The sequence below is a fragment of the Malus domestica genome, chromosome 16 (assembly GCF_042453785.1).
Source record: "Malus domestica chromosome 16, GDT2T_hap1".
Classification (NCBI taxonomy): domain Eukaryota; kingdom Viridiplantae; phylum Streptophyta; class Magnoliopsida; order Rosales; family Rosaceae; genus Malus; species Malus domestica.
In genome coordinates this window covers 24,305,356-24,333,242 of record NC_091676.1, presented here as the reverse complement: position 1 = coordinate 24,333,242, position 27,887 = coordinate 24,305,356, and the positions used below count along the sequence as shown (strand labels likewise).

At 38.2% G+C, this 27,887-nt stretch overlaps 1 protein-coding gene and 1 non-coding gene across 2 annotated transcripts; both read right to left on the bottom strand.

Annotated features, from left to right (window-relative positions):
- Positions 1 to 16,331: 16,331 nt before the first annotated feature.
- On the bottom strand, positions 16,332 to 21,491 carry LOC103404071 (proteasome subunit beta type-6-like). Its single transcript, XM_008342925.4, has 8 exons — positions 21,220 to 21,491; positions 20,953 to 21,029; positions 20,083 to 20,138; positions 19,543 to 19,615; positions 19,220 to 19,331; positions 18,738 to 18,811; positions 17,166 to 17,240; positions 16,332 to 16,691 (listed from the first exon to the last, which is right to left on the bottom strand). Exons 1-8 carry the CDS (start codon positions 21,332 to 21,334, stop codon positions 16,554 to 16,556), a joined length of 720 nt encoding a protein of 239 aa, XP_008341147.2. The 5' UTR covers positions 21,335 to 21,491; the 3' UTR covers positions 16,332 to 16,553.
- Positions 21,492 to 21,524: 33 nt separating this feature from the next.
- TRNAP-AGG (transfer RNA proline (anticodon AGG)) lies at positions 21,525 to 21,596 on the bottom strand. Its single transcript has one exon. It is a non-coding gene; the product is annotated as a tRNA-Pro (tRNA).
- Positions 21,597 to 27,887: the final 6,291 nt, after the last annotated feature.

The window sequence follows — 27,887 nt, the reverse complement described above, 5'->3', positions numbered from 1 at the left end:
AAATGTTGTCATCCAGTTCACCATTTAGAAAGGCAGTTTTTTACATCCATTTGATGTAATTCAAGATTGAAGTGAGCAGTGAGTGCCATGATAACTCAAAAAGAGTCTTTGGTAGACACTGGGGAAAATGTTTCATTGTAATCCACTCATTCTCTTTGAGTGAATCATTTTGCCACTAAGCGAGCCTTATGTCTCTCCACATGTCCCTGAGAGTCACATTTGTTTTGAAAATCCACTTAGAGCCTATGGACTTCAAGTTTTTTGCATTATCAACTAAAGTCCATACCCCATTTTTATGCATCGAAGCCAATTCATCATCCATTGCAGCTCTCCATAAATTGGAGTTCACACATTCCATAGCCTCTTGATAAGTGACATGATCGTTTTCATTACCAACATCATAATCCATTTCCTGCAAATAGACCATGTAGTCATTTGGAATAGTTGATTTTCTTGTTCTTGTGGATCTTCTTTGAACATGTTATGAAGCATTCATGCTAGAGGTAGGTTGAGATGCCAAGGAACCTTCTTGAATTGTAGCTGGTGGGGTTTTAATAGAGTGTGTAGGTTCCTGCAAATTAGAACTGACTCCCATATTTCCACTGTCATGCACTACAAGTTGAAATTGTATGTGAACCAATTGGAGCAAGTGCCAAGGGTAGCAACAAGGACTGAGTGATCTCAGGAGCATCACCAATTATCGATTCATCTTTATTATTTTCTTCAAAAACATAAGATCTTTTGCCTGACACACAAGGTTCTTCATAATTCTCAATGAATTTGGCATTGTGACTTTCTGCAATTCTTGTATGATGATGAGGACAATAAAATCAAAAACCCTTAGACCTTTCTGCTTATCCAATGAAATAGCAACTGGTTGTTTTGGAGTCCAGTTTTCTTTCAGTTGGATTGTAAAGTCTGGCTTCACATTGGCATCCCCAGGTGTGAAAATGTGCCATGCTTGGTTTTCTTCCAGTCCAAGCTTCAAAAGGAGTGACAGTCAAGGCTTTTGTAGGCACCCTATTCAATATATAATTTTCATTTTTTATGGCTTCTCCCCATAAAAACTCAGGCAAATGAGATCGAGACATCATACTCCTCACCATGTTTTTCAAGGTCCTATATCTTCTTTCTACAACACCATTCTGAGATGGTGTTCCTGGGGTTGTGTACTGAGGTAGAATGCAAAGGGACCCTTGTTTTGTCCACTTTCAATATACTTTCCATAGAACTCACCTCCACGATCTGATCTTACCACCTTAATTTGTTTTCCCAATTGTTTTCAACTTCAATTTTGAAAATTTTAAAGCAATTTAAAACTTGTGACTTTTCTGAGATTAAAAACAAATAAGTGTATCTCGAGTAATCATCAATAAAGTGGACGAAGTCGGAGTTTCCACATATGGTTTTTGTTGGAAATGGACCACATACATCTGTGTGAATAATCTGTAACAGATCATTACTTCGTGTGGCTTCGGTTTTGTTCCTAACATTGGTAGTTTTGCCTTTGTAGCAATCTATACATTCCTCAAAATCATTAAAGTTGATGCTTGACAGTATGCCATTCTTCACTAATCTCATCATTCTCTCTCTTTTAATATATGTCCCAGCCTTATATGCACAACATAGAAGAGTTGTCATTAAAATAAACACGTTTAGAGACAAAATGTTCAAGATTGAGACAAGTTTCATAATAAGTGCATTTAATCTGCCAAAGATCTCCATTTGGGAATGCATATCCAATAGGATTGTCAAATTGGTTCTTAGTGAAAAACTGAATTTGATCAATGTCTCAAATATATGAAAAACCATCCTTAACAAATTGAGTAACAGAAAACAAGTTCCTTCTTATGGAAGGGACATAGAGTACATTATTTAGAGTTAAAACATAACCAGATGACAACTTTAACATAATTCTACCAATAGCTTCAACTACCACTTTATTTCCATTTTCGACAAACACATTGTAGACCTCTTTACTTGTCCCCTTTTGGTTTTGAAATCCCTGCAATGAATTGGTAATGTGGATTGAACAACCAGTGTCAAACCACTATGAGTTTTGAGGAATGAAAACTGTTTATACCATATTTAGGGCCTCGTATTTAGATCTCGTACAAATACTCGGGGGACTTAAATGTAATTATGTGATAAAGGAAGGGGCAAATATGTAATAAGTGAGGAGTCCTTATTCTATAAAAGGACCCCTCACCCTCACAATTAGAGGAGGCCATTTCTGGAGCCTTCTCACCCTTCTCACCCCCTCTCAAAGCTCTCACTCTCAGAGCTCTCTCTCCCTCACTTCTCAGAGAAATACAATACAATCAGTGTGGACGTAGCCCAAACCTTAGGGTGAACCACGATACATCTTGTGTTATTTACATTTCTGCAGATTCACAGTCAGATTTACGTTGTACCAAGACCTCCGGCTTTGTGCATCAACATTTGGCGCCGTCTGTGGGAATCGACACGAAAAGTTATGTTGGTTCTCGACCTCGACTCGGTCGAGTTACTGCCGAGTCTAACAGAGTTGGACCCTCGGATTACGACCCTCTCCAACCTTTCAGAACCTCATCGAAGACACCATCGTCGAATCGATCTCCGGCTGGGACACCCTCTCCGGTCTCTAGGACCCATTTCATTCTCTCTCTCTCATGCAATCTTTGTGAATTAAAGGGGAGTAAAAGATGAGTAGTTGATCGAGTTGCACTATATACGTCGGCAACCTACGTGGAGATATTCGTATGAGAGAAGTTGAAGATTTGTTCCTGAATTATGGGCCTATTGTTGACAGTGATCTCAAAATCCTTCCAAGACCACCAGGTTATGCTTCTGTTGAGGATGAAGATCCTCATGGTGCTGATGATGCAATTTATGGCCGGGATGGGTACGACTTTGATGGGTTTCATTTACAAGTTAAACTAGCATATGGCGCACGACACTCCTCGTCACATCGTTCCAGCAGTTACAGTCGTAGTAGCAGCAGCCGTGGTACTTCTCGGCGCTCTGACTATCGTGGGCTAGTCACTGGATTGCCTCATGCTGCTTCGTGGCAGGATCTGAAAGTGCCTGGACCGCAGGTCAGATTCTGAGGGTGAATCGGGTCTGGACTGCGAGTCTGGGGAAGTGGTTTTTTATTGGGATTGGTCGTCGTGGAAGAGCGTGCCTCAGAGGTACAAGCTCATTGGGTCTACCTCGCTTACGTTTATTATTTGCAATATGGATATGGTAAACTTGAGTATTGCTATAATTCCAATGTCCCACCAATTTGGATGGAGTTCATCCGAGGCGGGATTGGTTCAATCCTTGTTCTTTTGGGGGTATGCATTGAGTCAGTTGCCTGGCAGCTGGCTTGCCAAGATATTTGAGGGGAGAAAAGTTCTTGAGTTTGGAGTATTAACTTGGTCTTTGGCTACAGAACTTGTACCTCTTATTGCTGGATTTACACCTGGTTTAGTTTTGTCAAGAATTTTGGTAGGAATTGGAGAAGCCGATTCCCCATCCGCTACAACGGACCTTATTGCCCCGATAAAGTAGGATACCAATAAAGGAGCATCTTTGAGCTTCTCAGCCGTTAGATCCATAACCAAGCCGACTAGCTTCACCATTCTTGCTTTCCTGCTTCAAGGAGCATTTTCTTTATAGGGTGGTAGCCATGTGAAATCACTTTCTGAAGGCCCAGAGGATATGTCTACTTGAGTTATGAAATGGGGTGGGAAACAAAAGCAGAAAGTAGAGCGAGAAGATAGCTTCAAAGACGACCCCAAACCAGATTTGGAGGGGTTATGTGCTCACAAAGAAGAAAAGCAAAAGCACTGACATAAGCAATACTATTGGCAGATTTAGATCAAAATCCACTGCGCCTACGCAGAAAAAGAAAAAGAAAGGGAAAGGAGAAAGCAAAAGGGAAGCACATGGGAACACTGCAAAAGCAAGAAATAAACACCCCACCAGAATAATGTAAGTTATTTTTATTATCTTTCAGAGACATCTGTATAAACCCCATCAGAGGGTAAAAAAAAACAAAAAAAAAAACGGCAAAGCCCAAAACAAATGGGCTAGCATATTGTGGAGGGCGAAAGCCCATAAGCCCGAAATAGCACCAATCAGGTCATTAAAAGTACGCCAAGTACTCCACAATTATTCGGCAACCCGCCGCTATTACCACCAACCAGATGATCAAAAGTACATCCAGTGCTACAAAAAAATTATTCGGCAGCCTGCCGCTATTACCACCAACCAGGTGATCAAAAGTACGCCTAGTACTCCCAAATTATTCGGCAACCCGCCACTATTACCACCAACCAGGTGATCAAAAGTAAGCCCAGTACTCCAAAATTATTCGGCAACCTACCGCTATTACCACTAACCAAGTGATGAAATGTACAACCCGTACTCTAATATCATTTGGCAACTAGCCATTCATGCCACCAACCAGGTGATCAAAAGTACGCCCAGTACTCCAAATTATACATGAGCATTACTCATGTCATTCATACATAAACACTCATGACAATCACACATAAACAGTCATGACCATCATTCATGTCAACATTCATGAGCATCACTCATGTTAACATTCATGAGCATCATTCATGACAACATCCATGAGCATCACTCATGTCAATCAACATAAACATTCATGAGCATCACTCATGTCAATCAGCTTCAAAATCTTCATTTACAGAGCTCTAGCTTCAAAAGCATCATTTACAAAGCTCTAGCTTCAAAGTTTCACTTACAAAGCTTCACCTACAAAGCTTCAATGCAGGGTATACAAATACCACATCCAAACAACCGCCACTTCGGCCCATACATGGATTCAATTTGAAGTCTCCAACCAACAGACTTTATTGACCGAAGACTTGAGGGACTATATTATGTACCATATATTGGGCCTCAACTGGGCTTCATGAAAAATACTTAGGGGACTTAGCCCATTATCTATGTACTGAGGAGCGAGCCCTTATTCTATAAAAGGGACTCCCTCACTTTCATTAGAGAGCACTCATGAAAAATACTTGGGGGACTTAACCCATCACTTATGTATTGAGGAGCGAGCTCTTATTTTATAAAAATGACTCCCTCACCTTCGTTAGAGAGTAACGCCGCCAGCTGAGCAACCACCTCGCTGCGAGCATCACTCCTAACGCATCCATTATGTATTGAGGAGCAAACCCTTATTCTATAAAAAGGACTCCCTCACCACTATTAGAGAGTATCGCCGCCTACTGAGCAACTGCCTCGCCGCAAGCATCAACTCTAGCCCATCATTTATGTATTGAGGAACAAGCCCTTATTCTATAAAAAAGACCCCCTCACCTTCAAGCGCCAAAAGCCGAGCCAACCAAGGCAACATAAGCCACAAGCCGAGCAGCCTCGCAACATGTGCTACTTATAGTTGAGCATCATTTCACTTTGAGCGCCGCCTCATATCAAGTATCAGTTCAAGACGACATCTAGTTACTTCGGCTCACACATGGACTGAATTTCAAGTCTCCAGCCAAAAGACTCTCTTGACTGAAGACTTGGGGGACTACTGTTTATACCATATTTAGGGCCTCGTATTTAGATCTCGTACAAATACTCGGGGGACTTAAATGTAATTATGTGATAAAGGAAGGGGCAAATATGTAATAAGTGAGGAGTCCTTATTCTATAAAAGGACCCATCACCCTCACAATTAGGGGAGGCCATTTCTGGAGCATTCTCACCCCTCTCACCCCATCTCAAAGTTCTCACTCTCAGAGCTCTCTCTCCCTCACTTCTCAGAGAAATACAATACAATCAGTGTGGACGTAGCTCAAACCTCGGGGTGAACCACGATACATCTTGTGTTATTTACATTTCTGCAGATTCACGGTCGGATTTACGTTGTACCAAGACCTCCGGTTTTATGCATCAACAAAAACCATATTAGTTTCAATAGTGACAAAAACATTAAATTCAGTTTTACCTTTCTTGATCAACCAAGCCTTAAAACCAGGATAGCGTTTCCTCAAATGCTCAGTGGATTGACAGTAAAAACATTTTTTTAAGATGGATTGGATTCGCTTGCAGACCAGTGGAAGTTGAAGCACCATTGTTCTTGATAGTAACTGAGGTGGTTTTTAAGGATTTCTTTGGACCAAAATCTGCAGCTGCTTGATTTTTGAACCCTAAGTGCTTCTTGTTACCTTTGTAGTTGTCATTTTTGAATGCAGAAGCCCCCATTTTCCCTTTTGCTTTCCCAGAATTGACAAGATTTGCCAACACTCCATTCGCTCAGCCTTAGACTTCTTCATCCTTTCTTCCTCTTGACAGCAAATGGAAACGAGTTCATTAATGGTCCAAGTCTCTTTCTATGTGTTTTAGTTCACTTTGATCTGATCATAATCACCAGATAAGGAATATAGGGCCATGTGCACCAAAAATTGATCTGTTATCCCTATCTTCAATGCATTGAGTTTGTTGGAGATGTTCACCAATTTCAGCAAGTGTTCACGAACACTGATCAATCCATCATGCTTAATGTTAATTAGTGCAGTAAGATATGCACCTATTTCAGCTTTATTGGACCTCTTGAATTTCTCTTCAATCCTAGCCATGTAATCCTTGTCTAAGTCACAACTAGGTATTCCCCCTCGAATATGTTCCTCCATAGCATTTTGCATAATGAGGAGAGACATTTGATTAGCTCTCTCCCATTTTGCAAAGGTCTCTCTTTCTTGTGCAATACTTGAATCAGTTAGTGCAGCATGCTGAGGAGTTTTGAAAGCTACACTGAATTCCAACATTCCTAGATTCATCTCAATTTGGTGCTTCCATGTGTTGAAATTGTTACCATTCAACTTCTCAATATTCACAAGATTGAGCATATTGAAAACTGCATAAATTATTTGTCATTTGTGAATTCATAAGTTTGTGATCAAGAAATAACACATAAGTTTCTTGTCACACCAGAGTCACATAATTAGTATCACCTTTGGGCAAGATACCATCTATACATAATACAAATTCTTAAGTCTTTGCACAGCCAAGGATAAAAACACATGATCTCTTGTAAAACAACACCTTTAGGCAAGAAAATTTTACAAAACTATCATGTTCATCATCACTCACTATACATCAGTTTATAAGAAATCCCAGTAAACAATTTCTTTATAAATATCTTTACTTGCTTGACTTGTAAACTGCTTTATTAAGTGTTCATTTTTGATACTTGAATCATAAGATTAGTTCATACACTTGGTGTAACCAACTAACAAATCGTAATGTATCAACACTTAATACTTTATTCGAATTCAATTTGCAGAAATTATAGATTGTATTAGTCATCTGAATAACAATGAATTTAAATGCCTCAATATAAACATGACCGATATACTATGATCTTTTGAAAACTGTAATTGTAAAGTCAGAGGAAAACAACAAATATTTGCACAAGTTGAATTCAATTTTCTTCACAATCATGAGTGTAGTACTTGGATTAACCTGGCTCTGATACCGCATGTTAGAATTAATATAATTTAGGATCCAATCAATCAAGTTACTAAACTACATGTAAATCAACACAAATGGCATATTCGACAAACTCTAATATTTACTGCAATAAATATCACATGTTGGATAATAAGGTTTGCATTTGTAGAATCCACCGCTTGAGCGGCAGAACTCAGTTATGCCACCGCTTGAGTGGCAGAACTCAGTCATACCACCGCTTGAGTAGCAGAGCCCAGTTATACCAAATCTATGCATGGACTGATATGCATGAATAAGCATGTAAACCTGAACTTGAAGCCATGATCTGCAATAGGATGTATCTTCCCTTCTCTTGTACGACTACAATGGATGTATCAGGTTTCAAATGGGGCAACCTTACTTAATTGTGAATCATCCATATTTATACCAAGAAGAGGGACCAATCCCACTCTATTTCTGATAACTGCCTTATCCCATTAATAATGCAGTTATCTTCAGTTATTATTAAGCCAACTGTTCTTCATTAATTCAAATATGACTTAATCATATTTTTCCCTCCAGTATGTTTTACTTCATTCGAATGTAAAACCTTAAGAAGTCTAACCATATATATAGCTCATTTACCAAGTTTAGCTGCAATCGGCAGTTTGATGAACTCACATATATGAATTCATGAATGATGAAATCACATGAATTCTTACAATGGAGCCCCTTATCTAATACGTTGCATGATGGTAATGGTGAGATAGGGATATCATTGTATGACATGAAGACCATTGGGGGATTGCCTATTCTAGGTGTCCCATATGAAGACTTCATTCCTCCGAACAAGGATATTGGCCGTTGCGGAAAATATTCGGCAACAATTCAAAAACTTTTGAATATTTATTCTCAACTTTGTGCGCTTTATAGGTAACAAGGTGTATTCTGGGACCAGTGGCTTGCACATTTTTACCGTGACAAGATAATTTACGGAGGTTGCCCTTAGAGATCGGATGAGGGTTGGCTAGTTGCTTTTTTGACCTACTTCCTTAGTAGGTTCGCGATGTCTTCCAAAGGTTCGCAGGTTAAACCCGAGTTGTTTTGGCTAGCTTGATGGCACAAGGGATAAAGGTTTCTCTTGCACCAACCGTATTGGGTTACTTCTATCATGGTCTTGGGCAGCTTGTTGACCATGGTATTAATGTTCACTTAACCTCTGTTTTTTCCCAGTTCTGACCTTGGAATGTGATCAATGTTGATTTCTTGGAATTGTGACACCAAATGTTTTGCTTTTTCATGATACAACGTCAAATTTTTGTTTTTTACAGTATACTGACCGATCATTTGTTTGACAATTAATTGTGAATCGCCATATGCTTGCAAACAATCGACATGCATTTCAAGTACGATTTCAAGACCAATAATGAGCGCTCGTACACTGCCACATTATTTGAGTATTAACCCTCCAAATAGTATGATGAACACAAAACCAAGCTCCGCTCCACTTTTCTTTGATGCTCCATCGAAGTAAAGTTGCCATGAAGAATTATCTGTTGAAAATACTTCTTTGTCTAGCACATAACTTGATAACTCTATGTCGTCTAGAACAAGATGAGCGGCTAAGAAATCAGGTAGTGCTTGTCCTTTTATTGCCTTTTGAGAGACATACTTGATTTCAAATTTTGATAGTATGAGAGACCATTTTGCGAGACGGCCAGATGGTACCAATATCGACATCAAGTATCTGAGTAGGTCTGCTTTGGATATCAAAGTAATGCTATGCGAAAGCAAAAAATGTCGTAGCTTCTGTATAGCGAAAACTAAAGCCAAGGAAACCTTTTCTATAGGGTGTGATTTTGCTCTGCCCCTACAAGCGTTTGACTTAAATAGTAAAGTGCATTTTCTTTTCCTTCTTCATTATTTTGAGCAAGCATTGTCTCCAATAAGTGTTCGAGTGAAAGGTACTCTTTGATACTACTAAGAGTATTTTGAAACGCGTCATCCAACACAAAAGGCACATATTTTTTTTTATCAGCCTTGTGAACAGTTAAGATTTGAGATGGACCTTCTTATGTATGCCAATCTTCCTTGTAATCCACGTAGTTCTCGCAAGTTTAGGGGAAGAGGCATTTCCATGATCGCCTTGATTTTGAAAAGATCAACTTTGATTCCTTGGAACCTTACAACGAAGCCTAGAAGTTTCCCTGATGTCACTCTAAATGCGCATTTTAAAGGATTCTATCTTAAATTGATGTTTTCGGAGTCTATCGAAAACTTTTCTTAAGTCATTCACGTGATGCTCTCTTTTTCTTGTTTGACAACAAATCATCCACATAACATTTGATAGTGTTGTGTAGCATATCAGTGAAGATGATTGTGATGGCTCTTTGGTATGTGGCTCCACCGTTCTTGAGTCCAAAAGACGTTATGGTGTGACAGTAGACTCCCTTTTGACTGCGGAACGCCATATGTTCTTCATCTTCGAACACCATTTTGATTTGATTGTACCTTGAAAATCCATCCATGAAGGATAAAGCACCTAGCATCTACCAATAACTCGGTAATTGGAAGTGGAAATTTGTCTTTTGGATATGCGTTATTAAGATCTTTGAAATATATGTAGACACAAATTTGTCCATTTTTCTTCTTAATTGGTACAATGCTTGCTAGCCATGTAGGATATTGGACTTCTTTAATAAATTGAACGCTTAGTAGTTTGTCAATTTCAGCTTTAATTTTCAATTCCAACTCTGGTCGAAAGCGATGTGGAGCCTGCTTAACATAACGCCTATCTTTGACACAGCTAATCTGGGGACCCATGCGAACATATCTCGGTACTCTTGAAGAAGACGCTTGTAGTTTTATGATTCTTCTTGCATCAATAAAGCACTTACATATATGGGCTTAGGATCGTCATTTATGCCGAGATTAATTTCTTGGAGTTCACCAAAAGTAGCTTGCCCCCTGTCTTCCATTTGAGATGGTGCTGGTTTAGCATTGTCGATAAACTCAGTTAATTCGTCACCACTCTCTTATTTCTCTTCTTCAATGGTAACACAATTCACTTGAGCAATGTCACAATCTTTTTCTGTGCTCGCTTCCTCCTCCAATTCATAAATTTCACCTTTTGGAAGTGGAAGTGCACTATTGAGAAACCTTAAACTTGTGCAAGTATGACCATATCCATTTTTCTTTTTTTTACGGAAAAAAGGGTGGGAAACCGTGTAACATTACTAACAAGATCAATTGGCTCATCATCATATTCTTCGCTTCTTTCTTTGCTAGCTATCATGCTAACTTGAGAAAAATCTTGTACTTCTTCTTTCACATCCGCACTCTTGTCTTGATTTAGTGCCCATCTTTTGTTGTCTTTTGACTCCCCACCTTTTGTTTCGATGGGATTTCTTAGGTTAAGGCTAGTGATTTTTCCGAGCTGTTGGAAGACGGAAACTTGAGATGGCTAGATACTTGACTCTTCTTCAGTTAAAATTGCTTTTTCGAGATCAGTAAAACCTTACAACTCATAATTTTCAAACTTCAAGGCAGATGTTTTAGGTATACCATTTTCATGATGTACTATGACATTGATGTCACCCTTTTTAGCTTTGCACTTCCTTGCTTTATCTTTAGTTGAACTTTTGATGATGAGTCAAGGACTCAATTCTCTTGAATGAAATGATGCGGCCACGTTGACCATCATTCCTTTACAAATTAGTTGAGGACACTAAATTGCCCTCAGGAATTGACTGGTTGATTCTACGAAGAGGATTTGTGTAGTTGGTTGTGAGCGTCTCAAACGTATTTTGGATTTGCACCATTGCTTTCTTGTCCGGTTCTCTTTGATATTTCAGTGAATAACTGAGAACTGCCTTCTAGGATCTCGAAGTTTTGGAACATAGTGTGACTTTAATTTTTCTGTTTCTGAAAATAGTGATTCTTTTTGCACCTCTTCAGTCTTTGTTGGTTGTGAAAACGTGGCATTTGATGGTTTGTAGAATTTCGCATTTGCATAATTCACAATTCACCTATTCACCTCTGAATGGATCAGTGTCTACTGAAACCTTCTTGACTTCGCCATTCAATAAAAACTCGAAGCACTGATGGAGTGGAAGGAACACGCCATATGTATGAAGCCACGGGCTCCCCAATAGAACCTTGTAGGACTTGTATGCATCAATCATGTGGAAAAGAGCGTTTGACTACAGCTCCCCTATCTCCATTTGTATGATATAGTTCCTATTGTTTTTTGCTCCACTTGATTGAAGCCTTGGATGGTTAGCATTGATGGTGATAGTTGATGGACATTCATCCCCATTGTACGAAGTGTTTGTAGAGGCAAAAGGTTTACTGCTATTCCACAATCAAGCAAAATCCGATTGATTGACGTACTTCTAACCAGTCCACTAACGTACAGGGGTCGATTGTGGTATTCATCCCCAAGCATAAGGTCACCCTCATCGAATATAATACTTGCAAGGTAGCAAGCACAATATTTTGGTAATGTTGTAGCCTTCTCTGCTAATTCAAAGCTTGTTTTGAATACTTCAAGACTTTTTAGAGCCATAATGAGTGCTTCCCTAAGCTCTTTTGACATTTGCAAGGCATCATACACACTAAGGAGAGCTGAAATACGTTTAAGATGACCCACAATGTCCATTTGCCATTTTGGGATTGCGGTACGTCTCTTGCGTGTTTCTTTGCTATTGTAGTCGAGATTGGTACTTCTACTGCGGGCTCTATTGTATTAGTGATTGGAACCTGTTTTCCACTTGTTTTATCAGAGTGGTTAACCGAATTAACTACTTCATTATTCTTTTTCTTGTTAGCCGATTGGATCCACTTACCTGAACGAAGAGTTATTTCAACTACCTCATTATCGTCGTAAATTTCACACGACGTCACGCAAAGTTAGCAAGTTCTTCTTCTCCTTCCTTCGCCATATTTTTTAAAATGTTTGGATGCAGGTAGTCGACAAGGGTTATTGGCACTCTAAAAAGATTTTTGTACTCATCTTCTTGGGAGACGTTAGGCTTCTTCTTGGTTCTCTTCTTCTTCCTTCCATTCTTCGGGGTTAGTCCACTCTAGGATTTGTCATTTTTTCTTTATTCCTTTCTTTCCTGCAGGTGAGCATCATACGCCTCCAAACCCTTACTTCACTCTCTCTTCCAAAAAGAAAGTCATCTCAAAGTCCTCGGTTATCTTCTGGGGGGCTTTGGTTCAAAGTTGGGAATTTTTTTACTGGGACCACTTTGGAGCAGCTGCAGTAACTTCCACCAACAAGTGACTTCGACAGAGGTCTCGCACATGAATCATCTATGAAATCCTCTTTATTGGAACCATTTGAGAGGCAGGCTCGAATATGGTGATCTGGGAATGCATTCGGCTTCTTGATGTGGTGGTCGTCAACCTTATTCTTTTTTATTTTTTTTATTTTTTAAGCTGATCTCACGATCAGTGCTTCAATGTTTGATAGTTTTTCAGGCATGGTTTGATCAGCGGAAGATGGAGTTCCAACAAACGACTTGAATAAAAAAAACATTTCTGTATATAATAGAGACCGCCACTTCTTCTTGGCCTCAGTTTTGATCGTGCTCTCTCTCCCAAACTTCTAATTTACACGAATCTCACAAGCATTGATCCTCCAAATCGCAATAGCCCCTAAACCGTCCATGGCCGACAAGAAAATCGCCTACGATTCCAAGCTTTGCTCCCTCCTCGACGAGTATGGTTAGGTCCTCATCGTCACCGCTGGGGTCGTCGCCTCCAAGCAGCTCTAGTGTTGGATTTGGCATTAAATCAACTTAAGCCTAAACAAAAACAAGAATCAGGAAAGGTTTCTATATTCTAGGGCATTTTGTATAAAACCCCGTCATCTATTAGTATAAATGGATGGCTTTGGGAGAGGTTTTATATGAGAGTTTGAGAGGTAGAAGTTTGTATAGGTGAGAGCACTTTGAGTTTGTGAGTTCTCTTGCATTCATTGGAATTCAAAAAAACTTCCATTGTTAGAGAGGTACTCCTGTATTGGAGGAACCCTAATTCGTATGTAGTGTATTTGTTTATTGCTTGATTGTTTGGTTTAGTTTACAACATCCAGAACATACGCAAGGGGTTGCGCGTTCTGATGGGAAAGAACACAATGATGAAGCGCTCCGTCAGGATCCATGCGGAAAGGACAAGCGACAGTGCCTACCTCAACCTCGCCCCCCTCCTTCCCCACCAAGATTAATAAGGCCCAGAGGTTCTTGATCTGACTGAGGATGACTCATGACCATCACTTCATTGGCTTTGGCCGTCTCATATCCCACCCTTCAAGAACGTGTTGGCAGTTTTTATTGCCACCGAGTACCTTCCCATAAGCAGAGAAGGTCAAGGAATATCTCTGAGGACCCAAGCAAGTTCGCTGTTGCTGCTGCTTCTTCAAGAGGTGCTCCAGCCGCTGCTAAGGAGAAAGAGAAGAAGCTCGAGCATGAAGAAGTGCCGCTGTATGATTGTACGTTGCCGCTGAAACCACATGTGGGGAAGGAGTCTCTGATGGACTTGGCTACTCGAGTGAGCGAGCAAGTTTACAGAAAGAAGGGAGTTATTACGGACATGAAGTCTTTCGGTGCCGTTCAGTTGGGTTATGGTACTAAGGAGCTTGACGGAATGTAATATCAGGGCCAACTAATGACCACGCCCACATAAAGAGTTGGAAAAAGAAAAGGAAGAAGCGTAGGAAAAATAAAAGCAATCTACGAAAACAGTCATCAACAAATCAAGATTAGAAAAAATAAAACGTAATGCAATCTCACCACTTTTCTCGAACTTCCAAATCCAAGAGAGAGCACTGCCAAATGATGCCTGCAACGAAACAATCAAGAAAAAATAAGTTGCAAATTCAAATCAAACCAAAGAAAACGAGAAACAAAGGCAGCCTTACTTGGCTTTGTTTCGAATTCTTTTCTCCCAGAAAAGCACGTTTGAAAGAGACGGAGAAGTTTATGAATTAGTCAGAAGAGGCTCCACGTTTGGAAGAGAAAAGAAGATAACTGAAATAATTAAAAAGAATTTGAAACCTATCAATTCCAACAGCTTTCAAAGACATGGTTAAGGGATGGTTTGGGAGTGAGGTGCTTAAAAAAAAAGCACCCATGAAAAAAAGCTGTGAGGGTTTTAGGTGTTTGGTAAACTGAAAAAAAAAGGCTTATTTTGGAAGCTGCTGTGAGAATAAGCTGAAATCAAAGGAAAAAGCTGAAGCTGCTATTTGCAGTTTTGGAAAACTGGCTTTTTTTCAAAGCACACGGAGCTACAGTGCACCTTTAATGAAAAGACCCACTATCAGACTGCTTTTTTTTCCAAAAGCACTTTTACAAAAAAGTTTACCAAACATTCTGCTGATTTATTTCACAGCCGCTTATTCTCACAGCACAGCCGCTTATTCTCACAACAGCTTTTTTTCAAAGCACAGCAATATCAAACCAGCCCTAAGAAGGACTCCTAGAGGAAATCCAAATAGTTGCATTACAAGATTTACCAACGATATTTCTTACTTTTAGCCGACGTGTGTAGGAAAAATCCTACAAAAGATATACCAAATTAAGATAAGATTTAGCACAATTCATCTCTCAACAAAAAGAGTGTGAGTATGCCAGACGGGATCAAATTTTCTGCACTCAAAACGAGTATGGCGTCTCTGTGATCCTAATTAATGGCTGACATGTATGTATAAACTTAATTTTTCTTAATTTTATTGTCATAAATTTAATATATATCAAACAACAATTGAAGTGAGGCTAATTGTTGATTCAGAAGATTTGATCTCATACCGCCTCCACAAAGAGAAAAGTGTCCGGTAAAGCAGGCAAAAGAAGCGCATGACTTTCTTTCAAATTCAAATTTCATGTTAACCATAAAGCATATAGTGATACCAGCATCAAGTTAAGCTCTGATCTTCTTGTGGACCAGGGCATGTTCAAGATTGTTAAGCACAAATACATCAATTGGTCGTCTTCTCTCGACGCCACAGGTGACTTCAAGTCCAAATCTCTCAAATGGTGCAAAACCACTAAATATCAAACCAAGACCAAATAAATTTCAAATTCGCAATGAACGTCAGTTCCGTCAAGTACCGTTTGGTACGTGGGATGGGATGGAACGTAGTAGGAAGAGGCATTCCGTTCCACGTTTGGTGCGCCTAAAACGGGTGGAACGCGTTGTTCCACGGGACAAATTTTGGGTGAATTTTTGTTCCGCCTCACCCCTTTGAACGACTCATTCCACATCCGTGGAACACAAAATTATAATCTCTCCGTCTCCTTCTTCCTCCTTGTTTCCATCCAAGGGCATCTTTGCTCCCTCTCCGTTCCGTCCCATCCCGTCCCATTCCGTTCCGTCCCATCTCGTATGCATATCAAACGATACTTTATGAAAACAAGGAGGAAGAATGAGACGGAGAGGTTATAATTTTGTGTTCCACAGATGTGGAACGAGTCGTTTCAAGGAGGTGAGGTGGAAAGAAAATTCATCCAAAACTCGTCTCGTGGAATAGCGCATTCCACCCATTTTAGACGCACCAAACATGGGATGCAACAACTCGTCCCACTTCGTTCTGTCCCGTCCCATGTACCAAACGGTACCTTAAGGATACGTAAGCAGTCTAATACCACATTCTAAACTTGACCACAAAACAAGAATACCAAATCAAATCCTTGGGTTTTATGAACCAAATTGACTCCAAACACTCATCCAATAAACCAAATACCTTTTTTTATTTTTTTTTGAGTGATCATTCACTCAAAATTTCAAATCCATTCCGAGAACTACAAGTAGTTTGATCCCTAAAAAATGGTACATAAGCAATGCAACCGCAAAGTCAAACAAACACCCAAATTCCCAAGTTACAATTCATATTAGAATAAAAGGGTTTCCTTTTTAACAAAGGATTGTGATTAATAGATGCATAGTTTAGAATGGGTCAAACTCAAATTAATAAAACCCTCCTCGAAAAATGAATGAGGGTGAAACTGTGTCGAGTAAATCAGTTGTTATACTTGTACAATTTTTGCTCAACAGAGAGTGTATCATTCATGGTATCTGTGGGAATTACCCAGTCTTAAGGGAGACGACAGTCTTCAACTTATCATCATGTCTGGACCAGATGAAGATGATGACAATATATCCAGCATAGAATTCTGGGGTTCCAGCTCCTCGTGCCAGAGCGGAAGGGCGTCTCCGGGATAATAGTTTCTTGTCACCCGTTCTGAATTTATCTGCAATCAAAGCATACAACACCAGAAAAGATGAGGAAAGATAGAAAAACAACTAAAATAATGAAAAACAACTAAAATAATGAAAAACAAACCGATACATACTCAGCAACTTCGGGAACAAAAAAACCAGAAGGTTCGAGTTCAATCCTCACAGAACTCAATTAACGTTACTGGAAGGTTTGAGTTCAACACAGAGGCACGAGTATGTGCTAAATAAGTAAATAGCTAGATGCAAGCATCACATACAACTTCATTTCAACTCACAAGAGAACCATGTCACTGCGGTAACAAGCCTTACACTAATGGCTTTGTATTTCCAGAAATCAGTATCTTGAACTAATAAGACAGGCTGGAGATAGAAATCAGAAGCCCGAAAGAAAACGGCTGCTGGTACATCAGTGTGGAACTAGGAGATTTCTATTCCCAATACCATCAAGTAATTGCAGACTAGAGTATAATAAAAGAAAAACTCACAATGACAGTTCGAACGACACCACCACTAGCACCATCTCGAGCAATAGCAAGGGAAACTGCTTTCACCACCAATTGCTGTAGTAAATTAATAGCAGTTGCTTTAAGTTAAAAAATTCAAGTATTATCTCATCAAGAAAGAAATTAATTTCTCTGGACAAGGTGGATGCAATCACAGAACTATACACCAGTACAGATGGACATTTTGGGGATCTGGAAATATAGCAGTTACAGATGAATATTTTGGAGATGCGGAAGTATAACCAAACTTTTGAATGGAAAAGGCAGAAAATAAAATATTGGGACCAAACTATTATTTTGGCACTCCAAAATTCTAATTGTGCACTCCTCATAAGAGCATTTTTCTTTCTAAATATAGAAATTTTGGAGTGCGAATGTCAGTTCCCTATTGGAATACATTCTTATCTTGATATCGATACTCATTAAGAACATAATATCATAAATATTTTAAACATTTCTAGATTTCATAATTATTCAAAGATAAGAACTATGTAAACTATCAATCATTTCTAGATGTCATAATTATTCAAAGACAAGAATTATGTAAACTTAAACCATTATTTTCAACAATAAGACTGAGATAACATTCAGCCAGAACCAAAAGGAATTTGAGCAAGTCTATGTAATATAACTTTGAGAAAGAATTACAGAGATTAAACAACAATAAGAAGAACAGTTCATATTGCATTTCTTAGTATTAACTATTAAGCAATCATCAAGTAATCCAACATTTAGCAATAGACACAAGCAATCACACGCATATAACCTGCAAAACATAAGCAAAATAAGATTCCAGGAAAAACGAAATGTGAGTGTTAAGTAGTTTAAGTCCTATAAATCCACTCAAAAGCCAACTTAACAAGTGATCCCTTCAATTACATTGTAAGTGTGTTCCTTCAAAGGTTCTGCTACTTCTATCAGGCCACAAACACCACAGACTACAGCATAGGCTCCACCTTCCAAACAAATTGTTAAATTTACAGAAAAACTTGCCATGCAACCCCAAAATCATCTGTCAACAGACCTTGGCATAACCCATATAACTACAAACTAAGAACACAAACTCATAGCGCTCAAGCTACTGGACAATGCATATGAAATGTGAACCACAGACTCTTCTATCATCTTGCGCTTACATCTTCAGCCACAAGGCACAAAATCATCCCATGTAACATCAAATAATAATTTATAGTCAAAATCTTCCCTTGAGCAGTGGCCACCCTAAAGAGCCATTCGCAAGCACACTGAGTCCAAATTTCCTTCCAAGAAAATAAACCTATGTTCCATCCAAAATACCAAAAGTAGCACTATTAAGGAAACCACTTACCACCACACAAGGACCATCCACCCCACCTTCCCCCTATTACCCTAACTAAAACACCATACAACAAATTAAACATAGTACACAATACTAATAAGCAATTTTGGATCTCATTATCTCTCATTGTCACAATGATGAAGGAATCAAACCTGGGCACATTACTAATAAGTAATATCAAGGAAGCCAGCATTGAAGCAGTACCAAAAGATGTCAGTAACATAAAGACTACATACCTCAGCTTCCTCTTTGGTCATTCCTTCCTTCCACTCTTGATCAAAGAAACCATACAGATAAGTGGAGCCGGATCCTGGATGACACAAGGATCTTGAGAACTTAAAGTCACTAGTTTATGGTAATTCAATAGCATTAAGTGGCAAAAAAATTGTTACATGTGCATTTACTCAACTATAAAATTCAAGTAGAGTTGAAAGTTAAATTAAAATTACACCTTAGGATGATACCTTGTCAGAAAGAATTGCTACGAACACTAAAATATAACCTTATTATGCTCAATGAGAAAGTAGCCTACGAACAAGAGTAACATAGAAATTAACCAACTCATAAGCAAATGCAGAAAACTTACATATGAAATAAAGGAGAAAAATTTTATTTCAGGGAAAACCATTCCAACCATGACAAGGAAACCAAGAAGAGTAAAATAGAAAACAAAATAGAAGATCTTTATGAAGAACATAGGAGAGTTATAAAAACACACCTCCAATAGCAAAAGGCTGCTCTAAAATTGTCCCTCCGAGTGGCACTCCATATATTTTACCTCCTTCATACTTGTCCCAACCACCAATAATCAAGCCAGTTTGTAGCATATTCTACCAAAAAGAATACATAAGGAATATGAAATATACTAGCAAATGACTACATAGGCAGAATCATGACTTAATGATGAAATCACTAACAATATCTTAAAGGAAAAAAGTTACAACTGATATCGTTAAAGTTTTATATTACAAAAACTTTAACAATATCAGTTGTAACTTGATGCATGGGTTGTGTAAAGAAAAATGAATACCAGAGACAAACCTTGTTATTGTATGAGAACAACCTGATCAGGTTTGCAGCAACCTTGACTGTTGCAGGCTGGCCCAGCTGTATCCTACACAAAAGAGAAACTTTTGACTGATAATTCCAATAGAAATTTAAAATTCCTACCGCGAGTTTCAAATGTTTACAACTTCAACCTCTAAATCATAACTTTGTAAAGTACTTACCAGGTTACATGATTTCTAACGTGTCTTATAGTTTTAAGCAAGAAAATGCAATGTCAAACAAAGAAAATGCATTCTGCAAACCCAAAAAACATATGATGCCACAAAATGAAGTCCAAGATGACGAAATATCTTGATCATCATAAGTTGGGTGCAACAAAATTCTTCCCAAAAGTACTTTAGCCTGCTTGGAATCATGTCTTTAAGATTTATTGCCAAAATTCAGCATGTCAACATTATACAGTTGAAAGCCACTGAAAACACTACGAAAATAAGAATAAAAAAACTGCACAATTCCAACTACAAAAGGGAAGACAAAAAACAGTTGTTAAAAACCAGAGGCTCTGTCACTTACGTGTGCTGATGAAGAAAGTGACGCACGTAATCAGACACAATTTGAGAATCAGCAGCCTGCGAACAGAATATTAGACAGATTAATGACAGAATAGAGCAACTACAAAGTCTGTTACCAGCCACCCAAAAAAAGGCCTTGTTACTTAGCTATCAAACAATGTTCCTGAGAGATTGAATGATTCAAAAACAAATCAAGCAGGAGTAAAGAGAGATAAAGAATGAAATAGGTAGAAGTGGTTAGGAAGCTGCGTCCACAAAGGATTCTGTGGATGATCTTAGGTCTAGATACGACTAGGAAACATAAGAGAATTCATGGGGTTGATTGCGCTTAGTTTCTTATGACAATCCATGTAACCAACCCCAAATACAGTTTAAGGGTGTGTGAAGTCAAGATATTCTTTTTACTATAACAAAGCCCAAAAGATCTAACCAGCCACCAACCAAGCCCTCAGTTCGCCTAAAAGCCTGAAAAACGTAAGCTTCTACTTCTACACAAGCAAGAGTTAAGAGATCTAAGCAGATGACATCAAGATGACTTTATCTTACTTAACCCTAAGAATTTTTGTTGTTAGGAAATTGTAAAAGCAAACTAGTTTTCGTTTACAGATAATTAAGATAGTTCAACTATTTTACTACCAAAAATGAACAAAGTACACTAATAATACAAGATAATATTTTAGCAAGAAAGAAAACAAAACTAACTAATTGATCAAATTTCTTCTTTCTCTTGCCTAAAGCCAACAGCTTGAACGGCGGAACGCGATTTAATCCTCCCACATGTATGCAAACAACAGAAATCGCAAGCATTTACAAAATAAATAAAATAAAAAATCTGTTTAGCAAACAGAAAAAGGGAAGCAGAGAGAGAGACCGATCCGGAGCGACACAAGTAGACATTGTCAGTGAGCTGAGTGATCTTATCGGATGCTCGGTTCGCAACATAAACACCTAATAATCATCAACAAAAATTAACCAAATTCCACCGAAAATCAAACACAAAATGGAAAATTAAATTAAATTAAAAAAAAAAACATCTCTCTAGGGGAATTCCAAAGTTATGTAAAATTCCGCAGAGCTCAATGGCAGAGAGAGAGAGAGAGAGAGAGAGAGAGAGAGAGAGAGAGGGACGATATTTTACCGGTGCTGGTTCGGGAATCGGCGCCGAGGACGACGCCGCCATTGTAGGTGACGCCGATAATGGTGGTGCCCATGGAGTGAGGGGCATTAAGGTCATTCTGTATGGACTGATCCATCCTTCAGGAAAATCGGAACGCCCAGTCGAGAACGGAAGAGAGTAATAAAATAGCTAGCAGAGAGGGAGAGCTCAAGAACAAGTAGTGGGAGAGACCAAATACTACTCCTGCTTTGCTTTCTTGCACAGGAGGAAAATGGGGAAAAAAACAAAAAATTAAATAAATAAAAGAAAAAAAAAGTACAAATTTGGGGGCATTCCGAGAATTGAACTCGGGACCTCTCGCACCCTAAGCGAGAATCATACCACTAGACCAAATGCCCTTCGCTGCTGCTCTCTAGAAACGTTATATATATACCTATATATGATACTAATATATAATTATAAAAATATATTCACACAACATGTGTTAACGCTCAAAACTTGCAGGAGAAACCCAAACGAAACCAGGGTGGACACTCACAGGTTCTAAACGAAACAATCAAACATACTGAACCCATGGTGGGCTTGGAATATGAACTGTAAAATATTGGGCTAAACATGAACACAAAGATATATAGTAGTTCACCCATAAATGAAGCTACATCCACTTTAGTCTGTCTATATATTTGTTGAGATTACATACAAAGTGGCTAAAACCCTCAGTTGGCCTAGTGAAGCAGCAAATGCCCCCATTTCACCCTAACTATGCCAACCCCCTCCCCCATTTGCCTTACTACCCTTAAATGGGCAAATAATCCCCTTTATAATGTGTGGTCTCAATGAGAAGGTGACGTGGCCTCCCCCTATCCACCCAATAAATAACTAGTCTATTAAATATCTTATCTTGGTCAACGTGCCTTCATTTAATGATAGTCTAGCTGGAAGGCTTCTCAGGAAACTATCATATGTAGAGTATTCTCCCGATGGTCATGTCGAGCGCTGCTTTGGTTTGTTATTCAATTATACAATGATGAAGTGATAGTTGTACATTCAGGTGTGCATCGCTCTCTAAATGATGGGAGCCATGCGACCTGCTCAGGCTCGGTTATCCAATTCTATCTGATCGCTTATCGTTTCCTTCACCTTTACATCCCGTCATAAACTTTGACATTGACTGGTGATTGTCACGTGTCTTGAGTTGACGGTTTGAGTTAGCTATATCCTTGAGCCTTGTGCTATAAAGTTGTCAGTCTGTCCACGAGCTCATGTTGGTCGGAAAGTACTTTATGCAACCTAATGGAGCCGAGCTAGTGGCGGTCGGCTATAGCACTCGACGAGATCCCTTTCTCTCTCCATGGGCTTTTGGGGTCTTCCTTCCTCTTTGGGCCCTGGTCTTCTCATTTCCTGGGCCTTAGCCGGGCCATCTCTTGGGCATGTATTGTTCATAGGGATCGAAAAAAGACTCCGCCTTCTCCAAGTCTCATCTCTCTCGAATATTATCCCTGTAAATCCTCATGAATGGGGTTTATCTTTGTAAGGAATCGCGAGCAAAAACCAAAGGTGAAAATGTCAAGTGAACACAGCAGATCTGAGGTCTGATTGACAAGTTGGGGATTTGGGTTTGAATAAGGGGAAAAAAAAAAGGAAAACCAATGAAAAGGGCTTGAAAACTTTGAGTTTTAATGATAAGGACAAAATAAAGGGTAAAGTGAATAGTAGCATGTTTGACTTTTTAGTGTAAAAATGTGGTTTTTCGTTAAAGTGAACAGTACCGTGGGCTTTTCATTAAAACTCCCTTAAAAAAAAGGGGAATTTGGGGATTAATTTTCAATAGAGGGTTTTAATATGAGGAAATTAGTAGGGTGGGTAGGGGATTAATTTGATTAGTTTTGTTTCAGGGTCTGCTTTGTTTCAAATCACAACTTCTCTCTCCTTTCGTGAAGCATTTGCTTTGTTTCCCCAACTGATTTTGATGATGTAATTGCCGAGTCTGATCATGTGGTAAGAATCACGAATACCTCCTACTAGATATCTTCAAAATGGAGAGGCAGCTACAGGGGGAAAATTCGGAATTGGAGAAGCTTATGGCCAAAGAGAGGGTGGCAGAGCATTCCTAGAGCGGTGAACGGGACAGTCTGATTAAGCAATTATGATGTGAGGAGAAAAGGGTCGACCAACTTTCAGTGCGGATGACCCAACTTGAGTCTACGTAGCTGCTGAAAGCCAAGGACAATGCTAAGTGGGTACTTGCACTTCACATTCGCTCCCCTTAAAATTCAAAATTCAGTTCACATTGCCTTAATCAATTAATTCCATTCAAAGGCCATTGGATATTTGGATATGTTGACGTGGATTAAAAAATGCATATGTAAAATAAATAAATAAATAAAAATGCAAGATTCAAAGCAGCATGAGTATGCAACTCAGGCTGCTTTGAACTTCTCCCTTTCACTCTTTCTCTAATGGCGCGTTTACGTAACCATAATGAAAATATGAGGAATTGAATTGAGGAAGAGTTAGAATGAGGAGAAGTCAAAATTCGTTTCCTATTGAAGCTGTTTACTTAAATGTTCTAGAATCGGAATAGAAATGACACTAATTTTATAAAGCTGTTTACTAAATCAACACAATCGGAATATAAACCAATATGATTACTAAAATGCCCTTTGTCCCAAATCAAATATTTTATATACTTTTTTTTTAATAAAATTTGATATAATATATAATAATAAGAAAAAATTAAATTGTTTTTTTATTTCATAGACACACTAAAATGCTTTTGTTTTTTTTTTTTTATAAATTTAAGTATTTACTTTAATATTTAAATTTTCTCGCTCAAATTGTAGTTTCTTCTCTTCGGCATATGCATGGAGTTGTGCATAATGTGAATGAGCATGAAGTTTTACATAATGTGAATGAGGGTATAAGATGAAGAAAAAATGCATTCCTGAATCCCTTACCATCCTGGAATTCAAATACCTCTCTATCTAGGGAATCTCACTCCTCCAATTTCAGGAATTGCATTCATTGTTTCAGGTGGGCTCCACTGCAATATTGATTCCCAAGTATTTAGTAAACACCGGAGTAATCCGTAATTGGAAATCAATTCCCTTTTTTTATTCTCATTACCCTTACGTAAACGCGCTCTAAGATTGATTTGCTATTCGTAGAATTGACAAATTCCATTATGTGGGTCTGATTTGGGTGCACCAGCCTAATCAATTTATTTTTTATTTTTTTAGATCTCCGCAACTCAAGCACAACAACCCAAAAATATTCTAATCGTTAATTTCTTCTTTAAACTTAATATTTTTTACTATTGAATGTTAACACATAGTGGTGATTTATAATCAAATTCATAGCAGAGATTTATAATCAAATTCATCTCCGCTACGTGTAAACATTCAACATTTCATAGTGGAGATTTATAAAATAATTATTTTTGAGTTTTGGGGCAAAGTGTGATCAAAATCAAGTTCCAAGGGCAAAGTATGATCAAATTCGAGTTCCAAGGAGCAAAGTGGGATCAAAATCGAGTTCTAGGAGGTGTAACTAAAAATAAGCCTATGGTATTACACTTTTACCCACCCACATCAACAACTTTAACGACTATTTGACAGAAGAAAAGAAAACATTGTAAAGTTGAACAAATTTTAAGTTTCAGAGATTAAAATGGTGACTTTTGAGTTACAGCGTGCAAAGTGAGATCAAAATCGAGTTCCGAGGGATGTAGCTAAAAGTAAGCCTTCCTATTTCAATAGTTCTCCATACTCGTCCGCCATTTTCATCATGAGAATGATGTAGGAGTTTGATTCCTATATAATTGATATCACACTCAATTTTATGGTGCATTATGGAAGGCCTAAAGCTCGTTTTGTTTGTGATAATTCAATTGAGTATAGGATCATATGATAAAAGAGATAGATGACATAAACTGTTACGATTCTAAAACCTCATGGTACAATGTCATAGAACTAAAACTTTGTAACCCATTTAAAAATAACCTGAAATGTGAAATGTGTGCTACTTAATACTACAATCTGATGATAATCCTCTTCACTCATACATGTCTTAAGTTCCAATCTCGTGAATGATGAGTTCGATACCAATTTTTACCCTTTAATGTCAATTTACTGATGTATAATAAAAATGTAGATGTAAAAAGTAATTAGCCTTGTAAAATCTTTGATTTATTGTTCATTTATTTATTTTGTCACGTTGAGCAATTCTCAAAACATTATACATATACAAAAACTCGGTTTGCTTGGCACTGTTTTTCACTGTTCGTGAACAGTGAAATGGCAGAAATGCCCTTTGTTTCTTCTTACTCCCACGTTTTGTCGTTTGCTTGGTACAACAAAATTCTAGTTTTTCCCATCTTAGCCACGCGTCACTCATCGTTTAACCCTCTATTTTTTGTTCCTTTTTCCCAATCTTTCTTTCAGCTTCTGGTTCTTTCTCTCAACCATGGCTCCATTTTAGGCCTCGAGTTCACAAAATCTGGAGAGCTTTCTTTCTCGACTACAAATGAAGGTGGCCGAGGACGAGAGCCCGTGGTTGACTGCCTCCAAAATACCCGACAAATCCGCTCTGAGTCAGCTAGCAGCCGAGAACGACTCAATACCGCCACCGTCACCAGCTCATCGGCTCCACGCATTCTTAGGTATTGTTCTTTTTACTTTTCTGGGTTTTTATTTTTAGAGGCTTTTTACCTTTTTTTCTAATGAGAATGCAGGTTTTGGATTTAGCATTTGATTTTCTCTTATGGGATTTTGAATTTATTGTGTGGAAATTTGATTTGAAGTTGTATTTTTTTGGGTCAATTTTGAATTACAATTTGAAGTTAGAATTTTTCTAGGTTAATGTGAATAGGGACGATGAGCCTAGAACTGCATTAGTTGCTTTACTCAATGGAACATACAATTAGTGGAGAGTAATTCATATTATAAATTTATATATCTAGATAATTGATGTTTCCTTTTTTTAGTTGTAGTTTTGGTTTAATTTGTAATTTTTATGGTGCTTAAGAATCCATAGCTTCTGAGGTTTGATTATTTTCTATTTTTAACTTATCCTTAGGTAAGCAATTTTGATGAAATTATGTTTTTGCTCCGCTTTTCGGTATTTTCAAGGAATTGAAGTTGAATATGGAGAAGGTTTTGACACATTTAGATTTGTTGGACTCTCAAGTTTGATGTGGCAATGAATTTAATGAGTTATATGTATATTAGTTAAATTGCGTTTTATGTTCTATCAAATTTAATGTACTAATTAGACTTTTTGTTGCTATAACTTACTACTGTTAATTTTACTTCGAGTAGGATTTTTTGAACGACAAACTGCAAGAAGGTCTTCTTAAACGAAAAACAATATGACATGAAGCCTGATGATCTAATTGCGCATTGAGTTTTTGGGTGAGGGATTTCGAGTTTCCACCAAGTCTCTTTCTTATTTTTAGCTTTTGAGTTGCAGGTAATACTCTATGGTCAATGTGATCCTATATCAATTTAATTAATTATATTCTTAGATCATGTAGGAAGACTAGCCAAGTAGCAATGATGCTGCTTTTTAAGTTGTCTATTCCTCTTATTTGGATTTGATGTGAGATATCCATGACTGCTTGTTCAACCCAAAATGTGAAATCTCGTTCCCGGATTTCATTATTTGAAATTACATATTCTTAGTTTCGACGCTTTTATATTTATGACGTATTTGATCCCTATGTATTTTATTTTTCCACTTATCTTTATATATTTGGATAGTACTCGTCGAGACGAACGCGTGGGCGCAAACGAAATGTAATTTGGAGTTAAAACGAAAATTCTACGAACCTTTAAACGTCAAGGGCATTTTGGTAAATTGACAATTAAACACATGTGAAATTTGTTGTCTGCCATGTGGGACCCACTGATTGGTCCCCATTTTTCTGGATTCTTCTTTCCTCTTCTTCTTCTTTCTCCCCTTACTCTCCCTCTGATTCACTGTTCTTCACCAAGACACACCATCATCTGCCACCATTTCTTTTCCAGCAAATTGGACCTTGCAAACATTCTCATTGTGTTCACCATCATCCTAGGAACCTGTTTCATGTGTTGGATACATGAGTTTACCTCGAGATCAAACAAATCAAGAACCCCGTGACCTTCCAGATCATTTTCCCACCAAACTACGGTGAGTTAGCTATTGTGCAAGTTTGCCCAGAAATTTCGGCTAGTTACCAGTTTTTCCACGGACAGCCATATTTCAAGCCATTTTTCGGCCACCTCCGGCCACCATTTGGACTTCAAGCAGGAGACGTTAGTGCATGACGTCTTGATTCTTGTGCTAGGGTGCGTTAGCGTGGACTCCAGGTAAGTGACTTTAATATATGTGATATTGGTGATTACCCTGTTTTTGTAATTGTAATCCTGTGTGGATATGACTTGGTTTTATAAATATGTTTTCTATTGAATTGTTATTTTTAATACTTAGCCATCAATTTATGTTTATGAAATGAGATTTGACGTGTATATTTGAAATATGATTTGATTTGTATGATTGGCATGTTGTGATGAAATGTGAGGGCTAGTAGTGGACTGTTAACCCATTGTGATGAGAATTTATTGATTCGATATTGTTTCATTTCCCGCTTCGTTGATTTATTCTAAATTTAATACTTGTGCTTTGTTTCACTTCGTTACGCCTTTGTAAAT

Bases quoted from the DNA above. Each gene is read 5' to 3' on its own strand.
- LOC103404071 (XM_008342925.4), bottom strand. From the start codon at position 21,334: ATGGATCAGTCCATACAGAATGACCTTAATGCCCCTCACTCCATGGGC. The intron at 21,030-21,219 runs GTAAAATATCGT...GATGATTATTAG, and splicing joins CGATTCCCGAACCAGCACCG to GTGTTTATGTTGCGAACCGA. The intron at 16,692-17,165 runs GTGAGTTTTTCT...CTTTGATTGCAG, and splicing joins GTGTCGTTCGAACTGTCATT to ATAAATTCAGAACGGGTGAC.